The sequence below is a fragment of the Pteropus alecto genome, unplaced genomic scaffold (assembly GCF_000325575.1).
Source record: "Pteropus alecto unplaced genomic scaffold, ASM32557v1 scaffold5, whole genome shotgun sequence".
NCBI lineage: Eukaryota > Metazoa > Chordata > Mammalia > Chiroptera > Pteropodidae > Pteropus > Pteropus alecto.
This window is the reverse complement of record NW_006441953.1, coordinates 1928482-1951570: the sequence shown is the minus strand read 5'-3', so window position 1 is coordinate 1951570 and position 23089 is coordinate 1928482. Positions and strand designations below refer to the sequence as shown.

Here is a 23089-nt window from a genome sequence, read left to right as displayed (position 1 = left end):
TGAGGATAGAAAAGTCCCCTTGGCATCGTCCAAGAAAAAGATATAACTAAGAAAAGAATTTAACCTGTCTGGAAGATGTGAGCAATCTTGACCCTAGACTATTATATGATTTTGCGAGGCAGGAAAAATTAAGCAGATATTTCCATGTCCTTGAAGAAGCAGCCCTTATATTCCTCCAGCATCCTTCAGCTTGATAATGTTCACCTCCAAGTCATCTAATTACTAATTATATTTTATAAAAACTTCATTATTTGGCAGAGGCCTGATGAATGCAAATGGTCTAGTCACTGGGAAAGAATCTAGTCCCTGGGATGTATAGATTTAATAGACTGAAATTAAGGGTTATAAATCAGTCCTCTGTGAGTTTGGTTAGCATGACTCAGACTTTAAAACTGATCACCTCCAAAACTATTGAAAAAATTCAGGTCTCGAGTTAAAGAAGAAACTATTATTGATGGTCCTGTGAGGTTGGGGGAAGGGAGTAGAGGTGTGGTAGCAGCATATTCTGTGACACCATTATACCATTTCCTAATTTTAAAACCAACTTGAGAAAACTGATTTTAAAACTATTTTGATGAAAACTTTTATTTGTGATCCAAAGTCCTCAGCGTTTTTCTTATATTTTTTTCAAGAAGCAAAAATTGAGTTGAAGAAATCTGTTGAGTTTCGATGGAAATGGTGCCAATTACTTTTTTTTTCTGTTCCTCAGGAAAATTCGTTGATTTAGCAATAGTGTAACTTCCTGGCAATCCCTTGGCAGTTGTGAATGAAGGGCATCTGAAACACTTGTACTTTCAGTGGGAAAATGGTTGGCTCTTGTAAAACTTTTTCTTCCAGCATATAGTGAAAGAATTAAATAATTTCTTTAACCTTTTTTAGAGAAACTATCTAGTCCCATTAGAAAATCTGGACTCCGACAACATCTCATAAAAGGGCCTTTTTTGTTCTTTACCAAATAAAGTTATCATTGGTGAAACAAGTACTGCTTTTCCTATTACACCATGAGATCCTAGAATATGTAGAGTATTCATCAACTCAGAAATAAGCAGATTTGATTCCCTAGTATGTCACATAGACTGGATGGTCATACAAATCTTAAAAGGCTTAGGCAAAAATGGTTGTACAGAGTAAGCCCTTTGAGGTACTTAATTCTTTAATTTAAAAATCGTCCCGATTATTCTTAATTATCTTCTTTTTCTCAGATTGCAGTAATAAGAGAGGATTTTTTGTTTTGTTTTGTTTTGTTTTTTTAACATTTCATGAGGTTTATGTTCCTCTAGTCCTTGCAAATAGAACAATGTTTTTGTTTGTTTTTATGTTCTGCGGAATTACTGACGTCCAGGGGTAAGGTATCTAGGGAAACTGCTCTAAGGTGACTAATTGAAAACATTATCAAGAAGTTGAGAGAAAAAAAAAATCATACAAAATTTGTTTAAAATTTTCAGTTTCCTAGCCCTCAAAGAGTTTTAAAAATCTAGTAATCATTGACCTTGATGAAGCAAAACAAGATATGGACAGATTTTAATCCAATAAAATATTTTATAATTAGGTCCTTGTTTCCTTTCATTATTTTCTCTTCCCCTTTCGTTACCGGGTACAGAAGAGACTATTTTTCTATATATATATGGTAGAATAATAATTGGGCTCGTCTAGGCTTAATGGACATTTGCAATCTTTCCTTATATTGCTTTCTGTGGGATAACCAGAAGAATAATCAATAAGATCAAGCATTCCAAGATCTCTTCATTACACTTGCTACTTGTCACTTTCCTTTACCCACTGTGGCCTTCTTCACATTTTCCCCTTAGTTCTAACAGAAATTACTTAAAAACATGGTAATTAAAGAATTTATAAAAAATTGCTTCAGATAAATATTCTTTCAAAGAACTCAAAGCATCCTTCACCCTTACTCTTTCCAAACCTCTGTGAGGTATGTGGGGGAGCACAGAGAGGAACAAAGTCTCCTCTACTTAGTTTAATTCTTCAGTGATTATTTGACCTTAATTATATAATGACCTCATATGGAATTCTTCATTTATTTCTTAAGAGAGCTAAAGGCACAGTGGGAGCAAAATAGCAGACTTAAAAAGATACATCTTTTCCTCCAAATACGAAATCAGTAGAAATAGAAAATTGTCCAATCGAATTTTTTGTATGTAAATCCATAAGCAGAATATTCAAGTGATTCATGGGAGACTGAAAGTTCAGCTTCATCATGTGTTGCATTTGAGCACCATGTACTCAACTGGAAGAATGTTTGAGGTATAACCTCGCTGCTGTAGGAAATGCCACTTGAAGTCAGGGATAAAGAACACTCATTTTAGGGACACAGCTTTGTTTAGAGGATGATCCATGGTGTCCTAGGAGCAGGTCCATTGAGGATCTCTATTTAATAGCTCAGTGAGTATTAGAAGTTGGCGCAGTCAGTATCTAGCCATCTTCGCAATGCCACAAAAGGAGGCTGACTATGGGAGTGTTTAGGGGCTGCCGTGAAATAATTTCATAGTTTTGTTTTAACATTTCTCTCAATAATTATCTGGTATTATTATTTTGGTCTGAAGTTATTTCAAAAGTGAGTTGAGGTTAAAAGCATCTGTATATGCTGATTTTTATTAGAGCCAGCCAGGGTTACTTCTATTTCTGCCACCTTTTACATTTTTCATTTTTGAACTTTAACTAAAATCTTATTATCAGAAAAAAATTATAATAAGTAATCTGCTAGAATCTCTTTTCAATAGGAACCAAGTGTGTCAGGGAAAACTGAGGGCATCTGCCTCCTTGCAGAGCAAGAGGAAAATAGTCTTGGGTGAGATGTCTCTACCTACAGTTTTTAGCTCTTCTCTGCATGACAAATAATTGTTCAAAAAATGTTGGTTTAAGTGCTGAAGGTAAAATAATGAGAAAAGGGTATAATCTTTGACTTGATTTTAATGTAGAGCATAGAAAACCCATGCCAGTCTCATTTTTGGTGTAATCAATCATCTCCTTGAACCAAGTAAGTTCTGGAGGCTTCCCTCTGTGAAAGCATGGTCTCTGATGCATGTTAGAGAATTTCTTACTTGACATTTCTAGAGCTCTGATAACACCCTCATCACCACAAATGTTCTCACAAGACCATTTCTTGCCATTAATGCATTTTCTTGCATTAATCTTATTATGGCAACATATTTGGGTAAGACATTAAGTTAAGAGTAAAATCTACCAAGTATACAATTATTTACTTCTATCCCTGGAGACTTTATTCAGTATTCATAAGACCTCTTTAACTCTTAGAGATTATTAAATAAACTGAAGTTTATGTCAGTACCTTGTTTCCTAGGACAATGGAACTTGTCACCATCAGATTGTCTTCTGGCTGCCTTTTGTTGAAACACTGTAAAAAATATAGCATATGTTATTTATTCAACATAAACATAAAAAAAGAACAAACTGTGGAAGTCTCCAGGAAACTAGAATGTAACACATCATTTTCCTTTATAACAATTCCTCAATTGTATTATTTTTGAGTAGGAAGATTATTAAATATACAATTTTCTCATTTGTGCAAGCTTATCAGTCATTTCAAAAAGCATTTTCTTTGGGCAGAGTAGTATAATGCTGATGGAATGCCTCATTAAACTATTTAAATCAAGAGATGATTCCATTTTGATATCAGGTAGAGATAAAAGTTGCATTTTGTTAAAAGTGATAAATGTTAAAATCACATGAAAAATTCCATTTGCACAGAAATTACTCATGCTGACTTCTGAGTGATAAGCAAGGATAATGACTGTTTCTTCTAAAACAGATGAAAAGACTGCTGCATTTCACAGATGTAATAATAAAAAAGACGCTTTATTCTTGCATCATCTAGCTGGACCTCAGAACTTTTAAAGCAGCTTATTCATTATCTGAAAAGTGCTTTGTTCTCATTTATTATTTCTCACATGAAATTCTGTGAGACAAGTCAGCATTACTCACCCCATTTTGCAGATGAAAGATAAAATTGATTGTTTAATATTTATTGAGCACCCACAAAGTTTCATATAGCTTCTGGCATTTGTTAATGAAAAAGTCTCTACCCTTTACAACTTGACTTTAGAAATTGAACATTGCAGAGTTCCATTTATTTTTTATGAGGAGTTTGAATTATAGGGTTTGGAAACTGGAAAAGGCCTTGGAGGTTTAGTCCCATCTCACAGATTAGGGAGGTAGAAGTAACTAACTTGTAAAAGGGCCAAGTAATTTTGCAATGATCCCAGAACCACTCTTAGAAGAGCTGTGATTTAGACCCTCGAGCTTTGAATTTCAATTCATTGCTTGGTTCTTTACAACATTGCTACATCTTTTCTTTAACTATTTCCATTTAAAGATAAAGAGCTAGAGGGAAGGGATTAAAAAGAACCTTAGAGCATTTCCAACATGCTTGTGTCTCTTATTCTTAGCAACTCCCTAAGACTTCCTGGGATAACGAAGCTGAGGCATGTGGTAGTGAGAGTGGTCCCGATGGATGGCGTCTGACCACTCCCATTGGGAGACACATTTCAGAAGTTATCTTGGATCTCTGTCTTTGGTTTTAATGTTCTTTAAACCAATCTAATACCAAAGTCATATCTATGATTACTCCAGATGACACTATTTTGAATTTAAAAAAGTTGTTTAAATCAAATCAAATCAAATTAATAACTATTTATTAAGCATACATAATTTCCCAGCTGTTGTCAAGAGAGAAGGTACTCTGCTCTATGTCCTTTTTCAAATAGGAGAAGCAAAGATATTTTCAAAGGATGATGTGTTTAAGGAAAATTATACAGATGAAATAATATTTCTGGTTGAAAATAAATTTTCTGCCTCAAGTTAGTATTTGGAAAACATGCTAAATATAACTTACTGGCAAATTCTGGGTTTTGGCTTACATTTTTTTCTAAAATAAAATATACTGATAGATCTATGGTCTGTGAATATATTTTAGGATATTAGAAAAATTTTTGTAAGTGGTGCTTGAATTTTTTCATTGGCCAGTTCTAAAAGTCTTGAAAAAATAAAATATTTTTGAAATTTTAATAACATGCACTCTGTACTTTCTCCCCCAAAATTGTTAAGGTAATAAGACTGTTTAGACAAAAAAGCTATAGTTTGGCATTATTTATGTGGGAAACAATCTGAATCCAAAGATAAATTCAGAAAATAAATTCTCCAAATAAAAATAAAACACTGATTTTCCAAATAAAACTTACCAAACATCAATTTAGAAATTCTGCTAAATTTTGAAGCTACAGAGAACTTGGAAATGGATTATTTTTTTCCAGCTTTTGGACATTAATTTGTTAAAAATTACTTTACACTTTACAGAAAATATATTTTATTGTCATATGTTCTGTTGACAACAAATGCCCAGCTTTCATGAAATACAGTAAATGTTAAGTAAGCACTCTCAGTTTCTAGGTTAAGAATTTACAAGTAGTGTATTTACCTATTGTTATGTTTCACCAGGGCTTATAGTTGAAACGGCCTGGGATGGGGTGGAAGATTGGGATGGGAAAGTAAGATGCTCTGAGTAGGATGAAGTGCTGATAACAGAAGTTTTTAAAAGCAGGAAGCGAACTAAGCCACGCCCCACAGTACAACCGTCCTTTGTATCTGTAAAATCTCCCATGAAATTTCCTCCTAACTCACCTCCAGCTGCAACTATTATAACTGTTCCCTTCCTCCTACCTACAGATGCACCTCATTTCCTTATGAAGCCCAATTAGCAATTAGCATATTGCTAAACACACTATTTTCTCATTGCTGTGAAAATTAGGAGATTTTTTTGAACATGACATAACTTTGGAAAAGATCTACATTAGTTATTTCCTTAGAAAGAGCTAGCCCATCAAAATCATCACTGATGCAAATATGCATACCAAGGATTCATACTCTATTAGCCTTAGGAAAAAAATAAATGCAAAATTCTGGAATACGTTAATCTTTCTTTTTATAGTAAATGTTACCTGAAACATTTAAAATTGCTTCCACCAGCGAAACCTTTGTTCTAAAAAGTTTTATATAATTTATATTTATCATGTTCACCCACACAACCTTTATGAGATAAAATTTATGATATGGTGAGGACTGAACATTGGGTTACTTTGATTTATATATGAAGGTCCATATTTTGTACAAGATTTGTGGTAAGATGAGAGTCTGTTTTAAACATATAGAATTGAAAAAAAAATCTATATACCAGAATGCTAATCTGCTTGGTAGAGTGGAAAGGGCATCGTTTTGTTTTAATATTAACATGTGCAGCATGGGAAAATGGCTTTGTCCTCCTGGGCCTTTATTTTCTTGCCAATAAAGTTAGGACGTAGATGAGATGAGCTCTAACTGTCACTCAGCTGTGACATTCTAAGATGCTATCAATTCTTTTTTCCAAAGTCATCCCAGGCCAAATTGTGCCTGAATAAATACTTAAGTGAGTATGAATTTAAGTAGAATGTTATTTTGAGCAAGAGATTATTTTTGCTGGGGGCTTAGACTAATAGAAAAATTAGAAAGTTAAATCACAGACCAATGTTAATTTTTTATAATATATAAAAATGATCCTGTCCCCATGTGTTTGAATTCTTGGAAGATACTGTTTTTTGACTGCATCAATGTTCAAATAATGCTATCAAGGTAATTATGACATACGTCAGCTTTGACAACTCTCTGCCCCAGTGAAATCTTATTTTTCTCTTCCTACCTAAAATTGGAATTTAAAAAGAAAGAAAAATGAATACATTATTAGTAGTTGTCACTGCCTTTAAACATTAAAAAAAATCCATAGAGAAAGAAAAATAATTTTTGAGTTTCAAAATAATCTCAAACAATGCAAATGTCCCAAATACCACCTCCATTTATTTTAAATGGTGGCGAAATGACTTCTATAAAATTTTCTCTAAAACAGAAATGACATTGAATGGAGAAAATTAGCATAGTATTAAATATTCAAAACATTAAGCAAAACAGAATTATCAGAAGAGCAGAGGAGGAAGAGGTGAGATATAATGAATTCACTTGCACTATTTGTCTTTCCAAGTTGCTTCTGCAAGAACATTCTTCATGTCAACCTCATTTGTGGCCTATTTCAAGCAAAGAGACTCTTCCAGAGCAGTCTTTCTTAGAAAATCTGATAAAGCTTATTTGGAATTATTTTACAAGTAGCTAAAGTAATGGAAGGTCTGTGCAATAGCTAAATGCATTCATAAAGATACGAATTATTAACAACAAATCCCTTGATGTTCCATACTCATTAGAAATGTAAAATGAAATGTTGTTTAGAGATATATGCTTATCACTGATTATCATTCTTGAATGTAGAGATTTGATATAAAATAAAATATACAGATCTGTATTGTGCTCTGGGTTCTTAGGGAATCTTACTGTACAGGTAGCAGCAGTGTGTTTATTATTCATTCAACAAATTTTTGTTAGGCTGTGTAGCCAAGGGTTATGTTAGGTCCTGAGGATGCAAAGGTGAATGAGATTCAGGCACAGTTTCTATACTGTACTCCATTTGATGTATTCATTTAAGCAAAGTTCAAATGTGTCCTTAGTGCCTACTGATAAGAGAAGATAGAGATGATAAAAATTAGGAAGGGCAAGGGAAATAATGCAGCCTCTGTAGCCTTACTCTCCCTCTCTTGTTTCCTCAATTAGCACCCCATGAAAGCTACTTACAAAAAAAGGAGAATAAGGTAAAAGAAAGCAATGTAAACAACTCTTTCGTCTAGCCAGTAAAGACAGGTAATGGAGTATTCTGACCCTGTGACTTGTCAAACCAAAGCTCAAAGAGGTGTAGTCTCTTTGCAAATTGACTGAGATAGATTGAACACTCCAGTCAGCTTAAGATAATCATTTCATTCTGCTAGCAATAGTTACATGTTATTAATTTGAACAAATTTATCAAACATAGGTCACCACATTTAAATAGGCGCACTAGAGGTAGCATGCTCACACAGATAGTAACATCGGCCACATTAATATAGAGGTCTTTCACCTAAAAATAGTTTACTACCCAGCAGATATATAGAATCATGAGCTATGGCTTTTTTTTTTTTTTTTTGAGGGAGAATATGTAAATAGCATTCAATACATATGAGGTCACTGATGTGGTTAAAGCATGCTCTTGAGATTAGTAAAGGTGGAAAGTTGGAAAGCACATATCTGTGTGAAGGAAAATGGAGTAGAAATTCTAACTCAATGGCAATACCAATGAACGCTTTGGTTTTCTAAGGAGAAAACAAACTTTCTTTCCAATTTGTAATTGAAACTTTAAATTTGATGAGTGTTTCCAGTTTCTGGTCAAGATGGTGGAGTAGGTAAATGCTGTCTTTGCCTTCTTTCATGATCACATCAAAATTACAATTAAACTACAGAACAATCATCATTGAGGATCATCTGAAGTCTAACTGAAGAGAAGTCCTACAACTAAGGACATAGAGAAAAAGCCACCCCCAAACTGGTAGGAGGGGCAGAGATCAGAACAGGCTGGTCCCACACCTACATGTGGTGGTTAAAATTCAGGAGGGATCTATCAGCCATGGGGGTCCCCCTGGAGAAGCCAGCGGTCCCAGCCCCAGACAAGGCTCCTTAGCCCAGGATGCCAGAAAGAGAAGTCTCCATGACTTTTGACTGTGAAAACCAGTGAAGATTGTGGCTGAGTGAGAAGGAGGGCTGCTGAAGTACCAGGCAATCCTCTGAAAGGGACTGTTCATGGACTTATTCAGTCACTCTGAGCTCCAGTCCTGGGAAGCAGCTTGGAGGGTGTCAGGGACATATGGGGAGGAGCTCAGTTGTCTGGGTTTGGGGCGAGGGCTAAAGGGGAAGCTTTGTCCCAGACAGAAGTGCTGGCAGGATCCACTATTTCACTGTCGAGCCCTTTATCAACCCAGTTTTCAGGCTCAGGTGCTGCCATATCTGAGTCTACATCAATCTGGCTAACACTGGGTGCCCTCCCCTAATGATTCCCTGAGATTCATGTGGGCTCACCCAAGCCTCTTCCAGTGGCTTTTCCATACAAATGGCCTATCTTGGCTCATGCTCTGGACTTTCCTAAAATCTCTCAAAAGTTCACAAATCCCAAATAAGCAGCATCTGGCCTCAGCATGTCCCATCCCTCTTGCTAAGCAACCCCAAGTCAGGCACTAGTGGCAACTGACTTCAGTTCATGGCTTGGCCTCTTGCATCAACTCCAAGCCCAGCTTAGTGGTGGCCACCTATAGATTGCTTGGTGGCTCATGCCAGGTGGCTCAGAACGCTGGGTGGCTGGCTTCAGACTGAGCTGGAGCACCACCCAGGGCCATATCTGAGGATAACACATCCAAAGGGCAGACTGGGCAGGCACCAGAGCCCTGCTAAAGCAAATGCTGCTCCACAGGATCAGCCCCTGCACAACAGCTCCTCCATTGTAGTCAACAGCCAGTCTTCACTATGGATTAGCCCATGGATCAATCTTTCTCATTGACATACAAACATCAATCAAGGCTCAACTACAATAGAAGGGCATATACAATTCACACAAAAGATACACCTGGAGCATCTGGGTCAGGTGACCAGGGAGACTGCATCACTGGGCTCCACAAGACACTTACTACATAAAGCCACTCTACTGAGATTGGGAGACAGAGCAGCCCTATCTAATATATAGAAGAAAAGAGAGAGAGAGAGAGAGAGAGAGAGAGAGAGAGAGAGAGAGAGAGAGCGCAAGAGCACGCGCAAGCGTATAAGATCTACTCTGGGAGACACCAAGTGGCCATCTGGCCAATGAAGGACTGGTTATAAGAATGCTCAATGAACTTAGAGGAAGAGTAGATGAATGCAGTGAGAATTTTAACAAAGAGATAGAAAACATAAAAATGGAAATAGAAAACATGAAAAAGGACTAGTCAGAACAGAAGAATACAATAACTGAAATGAAGACTACGTTAGAGGGAATCAACAATAGATTACATGAAATAGAGGACTGAATCACCGATTTAGAAGATAAGGTAGTAGAAAACACCCAACCAGAACAGCAGCAAAAAAACAGAATCTAAAAAAATGAGGATAGTTTAAGGGGCAACATCAAGTGTACCAACATTTGCATCAAAGGGGCACTAGAAGAAGGGAGAGAGCAAGAAATTGAAAACCTATTTGAAGAAATAATGATGGAAAACTTCCCTAACTTGGTGAAGGAAGTAGACAAAGAAGCCCAGGGAGCTCGAGAGTCTCAAACAAGATGAATCCAAACCAAAACACATTATAATTAAAATGCCAAAGATTAAAGACAAAGAGAGAATCTTAAAAGCTACAAGGGAAAAGCAGTTAGTTACCTACAGGGAGCTCCCATAAGACCGTCAGCTGATTTCCTAACAGAAATTTTGCAGGTCAGAGGGATTGATGAAAAGCAAGGACCTATAACCAAGTTTACTCTACCCAGCAAAGCTATCATTTAGAATTAAAGGACAGATAAAGAGATTCCTAGACAAGAAAAAGCTAAAAGACTTCATCAACACCAAAACAGTATTACAGAAAATGTTAGAGGTACTTTTTTGAGAAGAAGAAAAAAGCAATAAAAAAATGAATAAAAAAATGGCAATAACTACTGATCTATCAGCGGTTACTTTAAGTGTAAATAGAATAAATGCTCCAGTCAAGAGATAGGGTGGCTGAATGGAAAAGATAATAAGATCATTATATATGCTGCCTACGAGAGATGTACTTCAGGTTGAAAGATACACGCAGACTGAAAGTAAAGGGATGAGAAAAGATATTTCATGAAAATGGAAACTAAACAAAACAAAAAAGTAGAGTAACAATACTTACACCAAACAAAACAGCCTTTAAAACAAAGGCTATAACAAAAGACAAAGAGGGACCCAGTAATCTCACTTCTGGGTATTTGTCTGAAGAAACCCAAAAGACTACTTTGAAGGGACATGTGAATTCATATGTTCATTGTAGCATTATTTACAATAGCCAAGATATGGAGGCAATCTGGGTCTTCATCAATGGATGAATGGATGAAAGAAGAGGTGGTACATATATACAATGATTTAATACTCAGCCATAAAAAAATAATGAAATCTTGCCATCTGCAACAACACAGATGGATTTAGAGGGTATTGTGCTGAGTGGAGTAAGTCAGATAGAGAAAGACAAATGCCGTATGATTTTACTTACATGTGAATCTAAAGAACAAAACGAACAAACAAACAGAACAGAAACAAACTCATAGATACAGAGAACATTTTGATGATTGGGATGGGAGAGGAGTTGGGGTGAGAGTGGGTGAAAAAGGGGAAAGGATTAAAAAGTACAAAGCAGTCAGTGATGTAAAGTAGAGCATAAAGAATAAAGTCAATAACATTGTAATAACCATGTATGGTGTCATATGGGTACTAGATATATCAGGATGATCACTTTGTAAGTTATGTATATGTCTAATCACTATCTTGTACACCTGAATCTAATATAATATTGTATGCCAACTTAATTGAAAATTAAAAATTATTAAAATAAAAAGTGTTCTCATAAAAATTCTTTCCCAAATCAGGAAATCTAACTTTTCTACTTCTAAGGAATTTAATTTTTACTAGAGTAGAATACAAACTGTTTTTATTTGCATATTTATTTTTTGATGCAAAGCAGAATATTTCCATTCTAGAAATATTTCTTACTCAGGAAGTTGGGACATACAGATACAGACAGAGAGACAGAGAGAGAGGGCAGATGGTTTGGGGAATTCGTTGTAATTAGAGCTTGAGGCCATTGTATTGACTTCATTAGCAAAATCTCCACTTCACCCCTGGGCAGGCAGGTTCTTCCTCTTGTTACTAGGAAGGCCACATGTATTGAACACCTATTGCTTTGCAGAGCACTGGACTAGGAATTTGCCTTTTCCCATGCAATTTCATTCAGGCTCATTGCTTGATTTTACTTTTTAACCGTTTGTAGTCAATAAAGAAATGATATAAGTATAGATACTCTAGTAACATCCCTAGTAATTTTCCCTATTGTTTCAAAGAGAAGTGGTTTGGGTTGTTAGAAAGTCACTGCAGCACTCTAGAAAATATGATGAGTTCACCTTTTCATTCATGCCTAATAATCACTAAAAGAAATTTTTTTCTTCTATATCAGGAAGTATTGCTATCCTGAGTAGTAACAGTAGGATGTGGTCATGCTCACTTTAAATAAACATTAAATACTAGTTCTGTTAATAAGACTCAAACTATAGAAGACTGAAAATTTCTATCTATATAGATTGAAGATAAAATTATATGCAGATGAAAAATTTCAGAGCTGTGCCCACTTGTTCTATGTAGTGTTCAATACTGGCAGTTAATAATTTGGAAATGTCATACAAGATGATACACAAAAGAAGATGCAAAGGCATACTACCTGGGGAGATACGGCAAGTCATGTCTCACCTCTGTATCTACAGTTCACTTTTCATCATAGTGATCACCATTTCTGTATCCTACTCTGTGCCAGCTGCTATACATATGTAGTTTTAGTTTTCACGAAAACTCTCTGAAGTAGGCAATATTCTTCTTTTTTTTTTTTAAATTAAACAAATGAAGCAAGGCTATATAACTTGCACAGTTACTATACAATTTTTCAGTGGCTAAGTCATAATTCAAATTCAGTTCCATCTGACTTCACAATCTTTATGAATTTCACTCTACCATGCTGCCAGGCCCCCAGAGGAGGTGCTTCTCAGAGGGCCAACCCTACAGAGCACCTAATATTTATCTAACAAGTTCATATTTAGGGTTAAAAAAAGTGCACACATTAAAAGTACTGGTGAAAACTATTGTGAATTCAGGAAATCTAAAGTGAGAAAAAAGACAATTTGTGTAGATAGCTGTTTGATACATCTATGATTTCATCTTCAAATGACCTTTCCCTAAAGCATTCAAATGTTTACTCTGTCTTAAAATGGAAACAACCCACGTTATGTTTTTTCACCTTCAGCACTATTGACGTTTTGGACTGCATAATTCTTTGTGGTTGGGCCTGTCCTGTGAATTGTAGGACACTTAGCAGCATCCCTGGCCTCTACTCACTATATGCCAATAGTAATGTCCCAGTTGTGACAATCAAAAATGTCTTTAAACATTGCCAAATATTTACTGGGAGGCTAATCACCACCAGTTAAGAACGACTACTCTAGGACTATTAAGCTTCTTACTAAAGACATTTTTAACAGAGACTTTAGTAGTATCATATGCTAAGGAGAAAAAAGATCAGAATTCACTCTGCAGTTGAAAATCTAAGGACTTGATAATATTTGCATTTATTTTCATATGTAATACAATCTGGTAATGTCAATTCATACCACAGTTGATTACTGCTTCCTTCCCCTTAGTTAATATAAAGGAATTGAATTTCTTGAAGATGAGAGTGGAAAAGTTCCTCATTATTATTATGCCAATAGATGGTCTGCAAAACCCTTCTTAGGTTTTATTCAGTGTTTCTGTGATGTTCCATTGTGAGAAAAACAGAAAGAGCACATCAAAACATGTGGTTTACACAAGCAGGCTTGATCCTCTCTAATGGATAGTGTGATCACAGATCTGAAAGACTGCTCCTTTTTGAGCTGCGCTAGCACCCTATCAAGGAAAGGAGAGGCAGAGAGAGAATCGCAGGGGCAGACAGGGACACTGGGCTTATAAACAGAATGATAAATATGGCGCTCTGTCCTGAGAGCACTTGTGATATACATACTAAGTCCTGAAGCTAAATGGTTTGGACAAGGTCACTAGCCAGAGTAGGACCCAAGGCACTTAATCTAAGGCCTGCTTTAATCCATTTGACCATATTTCTTCACAAATGAGGACAGAGACCATTTCACTCTGTCACATTTACAATGATATGGATTAATTTTCCTAAGAGAGTCTACAAGGTCTTTTTTTATGTTTGCATTTCAATTGCATTGTATGTGATCCATTTCAAGTAGAAGTGAATTGCAAGTGGAAAATTTCTGAGAACCACTGAGTTGTACTTGACATTTTGGGGTCCTAGTAGTTGAGTAGCTCTCAGAAAGGTCCTATACAACTTTGTTGCACTGCAAAATGCCAAGGGCAATTCAGTAGCAATTGAAAATTGAAAGGGAAATTATATTCTACCCCAAATCAGAAACATGGACTCTGAAGAAGGATCTTGGTTCTATTAATTGTGTGAGGGGAAAATGCGAAATTGTCCATTGCTGTTGAAAAATTTCCCCCAATAGGCAGTCATCTCTTGGAATGATTTACGGATACGGTTTTGCCGTCAGTCTATCTACACTATGCAAAGTACTTATTTTCCTTCTCTGATTTCTCTTAAATCTAGAATTCTGTCACTAAGAAGAACTGTAAATTCATGTTAATTCCTCTATATTCTTGAAGCTTAATGAACCTGATCTTTTCCAATATTATTGGGAGAAAAAGTTGGAGCGAATACAATATCTGAAAGCAGATAGACTTAAAAAATTTTTCATTTAAGAAAAGTGAGTTATTTTTTGTTGTTAACGTAAAATTAGGTTTTGTATAACAGGAATGAAATTAAAAAATTAGAAATAGATCTCTTGATAAAATGAACCATGAGTTCAAGTTTGCATTAATAAGTTACATTTCTGAAGGCAGGGGATGACGGTGAAAGTGGAAACAGAGCTTCTTTCTGATATGTGATACTGTGTAAAAGCCGTTAGAATGCTTAGTTGTATGCAAATATCCTAGAACTTTGTCCTATTCTGTGTGGGCTACTCTCTTCAAATTAGTAGTACTTTGAACATAGGATGCTTGAAAACAGGAGTAATTTGGGAATTAGCAGAGTGATATATACTTCTGACTATCCTCCAGAGTGTTAATCAAGTCTCCTATTTTAGCCACATTGATGCGGTTCTAGATAGTTTTATCATTTACTTATCCTGTATTCATGCAATTAATATTCATCAAATATTCACAGTTTTTACTATGAATTCAATGCTGAGCTTGGCACCAAAGATACAATGATGGACAAAAGTAGATGAAGTTGTTCTCTTCCTTCATAGATCTTATAGGTTAGTAGAGGAAATAAATATTAAAAAGTAATTTAGAAATAAATATATTAATAAAGGTAATTTGTGGTTCCATGTGTACAGGCATGGGAGCCAAATTGACCTCAGTCCAAATTATACATCTTCCTTTTCCTTGTTTTATCATAATGGGCAAGACATTGAAACTCACTGATCATTAGTTTCCTCATCGCTGAAATAATGCCAACCATGTATGATTGTTGCATAGATTGGAAATTACCATGAAAGTTGCCTAATAATAATGACATAGAATACACTGTCAATTTGCCCCTTTAGAGGACAGGGTATATCTTCCCCACCACTCCTCCTCTACATCTCTAATATCCTCCTCAACCTCTGACTCTACCAGAATCCAGGAAGCACACACTTTTTATATGATTTGAATTTAGTTGATTAAAGTCATTGTCTGCTTAGTAACTGAGGAAAGACAAAGTAGAATTGCTTTCAATTATTATCTATTCAGTGTATACCACATGTTTTGCTGTTGGCTGTTAATTTTATCTCACTTAAAAATTACAACAATCTTTGAAGTAGATATTATTTTAATCTCCAACTTACAATGAGGAATTTGAATCTCAGATGTATAAAATTATTTGCTTAGGTTATATCAGCTGAATCTGAATATTCTCTACAAAGCTGTATTGGAAAAACTCAGTTTTCCTCCTGTGTCTTTCTTTCCTGTGTGTCTTCTTCACTGTTATTGTACTACTACACTAGGAATACTTTACTTCAGATACTACTGATCACCAAATGTGTGGTGGTTTCCCCCAACCAAGCAATACTATGACACCAGTCCTGTGTCCTATAATTTAACTTAATTTAATTCAATCATGACACTATCTACTTGGAGACAGTAGCAGACTAGCAGACCCCACAAGTTAAGAACTCAGCCCCAAAAGACTGTTTCCATTCTACTCTAGATGCCAATCACAACTCATAGATTCCCAGACCACCCATACCTTTTGTCTGATTTGGATACAAATTGAAGATTCCCACAACCCCCTCCTCAGGTTCAATTGATTTTCTAGAGCAGCTCACATAACTCAGAGAAACACTTACATTTTTATATTTATTAAAAGATATGATAAAGGATGCAGATGAACAGATAGATGAAAAAATACATAGGGTGAGGTATGGGAAATTCCCAAGAGCAGGAGCTTCTGTCCCCCTGGAGTTGAGTTGTGCCACCATCCCAGTGTGGATTTGTTTGCCAACCTGCAAGCTCTTAGAATGCCTTACTTTAGGGATTTGATGAAAGCTTCCTCACATAAGTATAGTTAATCATTAACTCCATTTTCAGCCCTTCTCCCTTTCCAAGAGAATGGAAAGTATGGCTGAAAATTACAAGCTTCTAATCATGGCTTGGTCTTCTGGTGACTTGCCCTCATCCAGGATCCACTCAGGAATCTATCCAGAGTCACTTCATTAGAACAAAAGACACTCTTATCACCCGGGAAATTACAGGGTTTCAGTATCTCTGTGCGAAGAATCAGGGGTATTCGCCAATATAAATTTTTCCTATTATCTCACAAAAACCAACACGATTTCCCTGCATCCCTCTGGTTTATTTGCTTAGTCTCTTTGCCAGTACTTTGTTGAGTTTTAGAAATAATAAGAAATAATTTAGAAATAAGTTGGGATTCTGCATCCTGAATTCTTCTTCCAATCCTTACTCCACATCTTTCTCTTGTGGTTACGTTAACACCCCCTGGATGTGCCAGAATTCTGCTACTACCTCTGTGCTCTGGCAAGAACTAAGGCAAATTAATGTTCTTCTAATTGAATGAATAGCTTTCTGGGAAATGGTGGCGATTCTGTTTAATAGATTTGCCTGAGTAAGAAAATAAAAAAAGAGATGTGATGAAAGACTTTTACCCTGTGAAATGCAATGAACATCAAGAAAGACTTAGCTGATGAGGCAATGTTTTTCCAATGTGGGGACAGAATAATCAACAATCAACAGTATAAAGGAAGAGGCAAGCAAGTATACCCCAGTGAAAGAGAAAAGGGATAATGAAAATGGACTTTGGTAACTTCATTTACAGTTTGATTTTTGCTATTTATTTGAGATGTAAGGTGAATAATCATACCTGCTTTTATATACTTAAGGGGAAAAAATTATAACGCTGGTTCCTATCGGCATATAAAACAATTGATATGAGAACAAATTAGATTGCATTTTTGATTTAAAAGATTTCTTATAAATTTTGAAGGATATCTGGCTTGCAATGAGTAGGTAGGATAAATAGCTTTTAAAATTTCTTAGAGACTCCAGATTTCTAAGATTCTTTAGAGTTCCTATGTGTGTGTATGTGTGTATGTTTGTGTATATCTATCTATCTATCTATCTATCTATCTATCTATCTATCTATCTATATCTATCTATCTATCATCTATCTATCATCTATCTATGTGTATATATAAAAATTCTCATGTAGGGAATTTACATAATTCATACACAGAAAGACTTTATTATTTGGTAGTCAATAAATCTTTATATAATTAATAAATATGTGAATGAGGAGGCAAACCATCTAAGCAGTCATAGCCTCAAATTCCTTCTCCAATGAAATGAGGCAGTCATCCATGATGGGTATTTTATTCTTTGGAGAAATTGAACAGAAGTGGTTCTGGCCATCAGACATGGGTAGCAGGAGTTATACACTGGACTGAACACAGGGAGGACAAGTTAAATCGAACATTCTAAATGGTGAAATTTCCCGGTCTTCTTCCCACACTCTGATCTCAGAGCGCTAGGAACCAGATACACAAATGTAGATTGGAGTTAATTGGATTTTATTCCAGAAAAAATAAAGAGCGTAGGAGAATAGATCTACATAAACTAACATTTTTTGCGGGGGTAATTCAATGAAAATGCTGGTTTACCCTACAGTCCAGTTAGGAAGTTAACAAAGTTTCCATTCAGATTTTTGTTGCATTGTTCTTAAACTTGAAAACATAGCTAAGAATAGCCAAATATTTGACAGAAGTATCAAGCATTCCAGACAGCAAAAAGAAACAACAAAGATAATGGGGACAATATGAGAACTGGAGAAAAAGAAAAATCACGGAATTTAAAAACAAATAAAAGCAAAATGAAATAAAACCAATAACAAAGATAAATTATACTGCCCCCACTACCACCAAAGAAAGAGAAAAGAATTGTACAAGAAAAACCCCCAAAACAAAAAAAAACCAAGATAAAGTGCAAAGTGGAGAACAACACAACATGGAAATCTGTGCTTGTGATCCTCAGGGATCGGGGTACAGAAAATGATGTACCTCTTCAAAAATTTCTAGAATATAACTAAATTTTTGTATTGAGCTACATCTATCTTCTCTCTCTAGAAAAATATTTATTGGTATGTAGGAACCTCATCAAAAAGCTGGTAATGTCCTTGAGGTCACTATGATAGACAATCTGAGAATTTCTAATTTCAGTTTATCTCCTGCCTTAATAATCTAGATAATTGGTCCAGTTTATACATTTTATTTTAACTGAAACATTAATTTGTTATCATTTTTAATTTTTAATAGTTTCTTGAACATTATCAGCAGCAGGTCACTGTTAAGTAAGTATATTGCACACTGGTAAATAATTGCATATACTTGCTCAACTTTCTTGTACAAATCTATAAATACATATTACTTAAGAAATAGAATGATTTATTTTAGACATATTAAGCATAGATGAGTAACTGTGTTCCTTTTGGGTGGTTTTGTGGAATATATATTTTAATGTTCTGTTTCAGTACTTGTTTTAGATTGTTTAAATGTATAATCAATTGCCTCTGAGCTTCAGTTATCACCCAAACATTTTGCTTGATTCCAAGCATGCTTTTTTCAAAAATTTCGAACAAAGGTCACAATGTACTCTATGTATTTATTTCCACAACTGTTGCCAGGAAACTCCTCCAGGATGGAGACATTGTTTTATTCCACATTCTCAGTTTCTAAGGTAGAAGTTTTATTTTTGGAAGTAATTAAACAGAAGTAGTTCTGACCATCAGTGTCACTCTTAGACACTATATACTCATGGAGTGTAGAAAACCAAACAGTGATAAAAAATAACAGTAGAGTCAGTACATCCCACTGAGACTATAGATATAAAGAAGCACTAGGGATTTGTTGTTGTTGTTGTTGTTATTATTATTATTATTAGTTTTTAGGTCTGAGAGAATGAGAAAGAAGAATTGAGGTCTAAAACAAAGTAGAAATTCTGTGATAGATGAAGTGAATCTTAATCAGTGGGGGGAAGTGCAATTTCGGAGGAATTGGGGTTGCATATATGAGATTCTAATATTTAAAACTGTTCAGATTTTCATAGTTATCTTAAATAAAATTAGGGGCAAAAAAGTAAAATTAGGGGCAAGAAGTAAAGTACGTGTCTTCTTTTCTGGTGTTGCACATTATGTATAGTTGACCTTCTTGTAGAATTATGGAAGAGGTGTCAAAAAGAATTTCTTCCCTCCATGCTATAGTTTCCTGTTCTTTGGATGGTTTGTCAAAATTATCCTTCTTAACAAAGAGTGAGAAACCAGAACCCTATCATTTACTTTTATTTTCTTTATCCATTGTGTTTCTAAATTTTAAAATAGGCCAATAAAACCCAGTTATGACATAAAAATATATTTTTCACCTTTGGGGTTTTAGATCCCACAAAAAAAGAGGACAGTTATCACCCTCAGACACACATAAACAAACAACAACAGCAATAAGAAAAAACATTACCTTGAGCTATGTAAGGTGTGTTTTCCTCTTTCGGAGGGATATTTGTGGGTCGAGGTGCAGGAGCAGGAGGTCTGTTTATAATAAAAGATCGACCTCCAATTTTTTTCTTTGTACTCATATTGGCCAGTATCATGTCATATTCACCGTCATCAATCTCAGCAAAAGTGTACGGGTCTTCGTCCTCCTGCTCTTTTTCATCCTCTGTCCTTTCTTCTTCTCCTTTGGGTTCACCTCCTATTTCTTGTCTTGCACTGAAATCACACCAATTTTGACTTCTTTCTGTTTGGCCTTCCAACATTTTTCCTGTTTATGAAATATTTAGATGGTGGTTACTCTTCTATTATATGCAATATTATTGGTGTTCATTTGTCACTTGCTGAACTTCCCCCAAATAATTTATGTAATATACCATAAATTCTAAAAAGAGAAAAGTAAATCATGTAATTTACTAACATATATCCTCCTACAGTTGGTAACTATTAAATTTAAGAAAAAAAAGTTTGTTTTAGACATGTATTTCTTTCAAAACATAAATAAGTATATAAATATTTTTTATATAGTTTATGAATGATTTATTATCAGGAAACAGTTATGAAATGAAGCCTCAAATCCCAAATGCTTTGAAAATTTATGTTTTTCAAATATAAAACTCTTAGATTTTTTTTTTTTTTTAATTTGAAGTCATTTTACCTTTCATAGGGTTTGCACTCATTAATCTGTCTCAAATTCAAATCTCTGAAAATGGCGGGGGGCATAGTTAAAAGCACTATTACTTGGTTTCTTATAGGAAGTCTCACTCTATGACAAGTCAACACGAACCTCATTCTTAGTTAAAGAACACTACAAGTAAGGTTCCACATAAAAGGTGGCACAAGTAATCAATGGCTTGAAGATTAACTCATATGAAAATAATAAATAATCTTTTGTAGTTTTCATACTTTACATATTTTTATAAAAAATGTATTAAAATATTTTAGTAGCAGTTATTTAAAAGACAAAGATGTCATGTACTTTGGTTAATGAATAAGTTGAAAAGAATTTTAATGGCTCTCTGCTGGGCCAAGGAGAATTAAAAAAAAAAATTCCCTTTGACAAATGTTTTGCTTAAAGTATTAATAAAAACAATAAAATGAAAAGGATTTCAGTTACTGATCAAAATAAAATCATTGCTTTTCTATGCTGGTTTGAGAGATTCATGCACGTAAACTAAGGGAGAACTATTTTTTCTCTTAAGTGAGACTCTGACCAAAAAATTTTAGTATACTTATGGATATTTTAGTGGAAAACAGCAGAAACTAAGACAAGTCATAGAGCGGAATAAAAGGATATTATTATAAGAGGATTCAGCATTTGTTTGGCGTAGGCTTGTAAGGAGAGACCAAGATCATTTTCCAACAGTCTTAGATTTGATCGTTTCATTTAGTTTAACCCCAAAAGTATTCAGGCCTACACATCTAGAACTAACTTTAAAAACACCATGGCTTACCTTTTCCCCTATGAATAATATGGTATTGAGATTTTGACTTCATGACTTCTGTTTCACTGACAGCATCACAGGTGAAACCAGATTAAGTATGTGGGAAACAGTTTTACAGTGTTTTATTTTTAGTGGAATGTGTCAACTATCTTACTTTTATGAACCGATTTCCTGAGCTGTTATCTTTTTTTGTTTCTCCACCCACCTCCCTTCTCAACTCTTTCTAAAGTTGGGCTTGCACTAGAAGTAATACATTTTACTTTTTATTTTCCAGTGTATCAGATTATACTTTTCATGTCAGAGTGGGACTTGAGGTTTCTCAATTCAGGTTGTACATTAGAAAATGAAGATTAAATCACTCCTATTTTCAGTTTTTGAAATAATGAGGGCAAGAGTGTGTAACAAAGAGAAAAATCCTAAAAGTGAAGAAAACTTGTTCAGTGAAGTATTTGACACATTTTAATTATAGGCTTTATGGTCTTGAGTCTGAGTCAAAGAAGGATGATAGTGATGGTTGCCTTGTAATTTTGTTGCAACGATAAAAAGAGGCCATGTGTTCTTCATAAATTGAAAAGTGTTCTATAGCATATTACGGTTTTCTCCATAAATCCATCATGGAGAATTTGATGCATAGGGCATTGATGAGGAGACTTCTTTCTTTCAGTAATTTCAAGGCCTATGGAAGCTACTCTTAAAGAACAATTCTTGAATGTTTCACTAGCTAAAGTCAAAGAACCCATACAAAGTCTCTGAAAAAAAATAAATGGGAGCTCCCAGTCTTACTTTCAAAGACCTTAATTAAATAATTTTAAGGAAAAATATTGACATTTTATTTTCTATTTAATGCTAATACTAGCCTTATGAAAAGATGAGATTAAATGTAACACTGCATAGAAAATGTAAAAATAGAGTTTTAAATGAAAAGAAATGGGTTTTATTTTGCTTTTTACATTTCGTACTTTTCAGAAGATATATTAGTCAACATTATACTTTTGGTCTTAGTTATCTGGTGAATATTCTGTAGAGTAGTTTTAGACCTCCTAACCAATATACCATATATGGAAATTTCCATTAGGAAAAATATGATTTGATATTAGCTCCTTTAAGAGATTTAACCTGATACAAGACAACTTTGCCTGCTTAATAATTATATGAAATTATTCACATATCATAATTTTGTTAAAATAATAAAAATATGCTAGAATTTTGTTGTCAGTGTACTACTAATCTATGTCCCTTCCCTTACCCCAATATTGATACACTTACTTCACTGATCTATCTCAATGTTCTTTAAGAGTTTGGCACAGAGCAGGTAATTGATAATTACTTGTTAAATGAGGAAATGAGTCAGAGCAGTACCAATAAGCTTTCCACATTTTTTATTAAGCAGCTCTTTCCATCTCAGGATAGTGCATAACTTTAATATGAGTTCATGTTGATCAACTTGAACCTTCACAGAGACAGGCCCTTCAAAAATACAAAAGTCTCCTTTTGCCAGGAGACTAAGAGTATTTTTTAAAAGCCAAGTTATTTACTTTTCCACATATTACTTGAGGTCCACTCTATGTGAAGAACTTACAGATTACTTTCAAGTGTTATTTCTTTATTTAAAGCTTTGTAATGAGGCTTTGTTCCCGAAGGAAAGAAAGGAAAGAGGGAGGGAGGGAGGTGGAGGTAGGGGGAGAGAGAGAGAGACAGAGAGAGAGAGAAGAAGGGAGAGAGAGAGAGAGAGAGAGAGTGAGAGAGAGAGAGAGAGATCTGTTGTGAAAGGAAGCAAAACAGATTGAGAGAGAGAGAGAGAGAGAGAAAGAGAGAGAGAGAGAGAGAGAGATTGAGAG

General features: G+C 34.9%; 1 protein-coding gene across 1 annotated transcript in view; it reads right to left on the bottom strand.

The window, feature by feature from the left end:
• BANK1 (B cell scaffold protein with ankyrin repeats 1) overlaps positions 1-23089 on the bottom strand; it is a 238551-nt gene that overhangs the window by 20545 nt on the left and 194917 nt on the right. The window contains exons 10-11 of the mRNA XM_025051818.1: positions 19775-20077; positions 3308-3373 (exon numbers count right to left, since the gene is read on the bottom strand). Coding sequence (XP_024907586.1) covers positions 3308-3373; positions 19775-20077 — 369 coding nt within the window. The remainder of the gene's footprint in view (positions 1-3307; positions 3374-19774; positions 20078-23089) is intronic.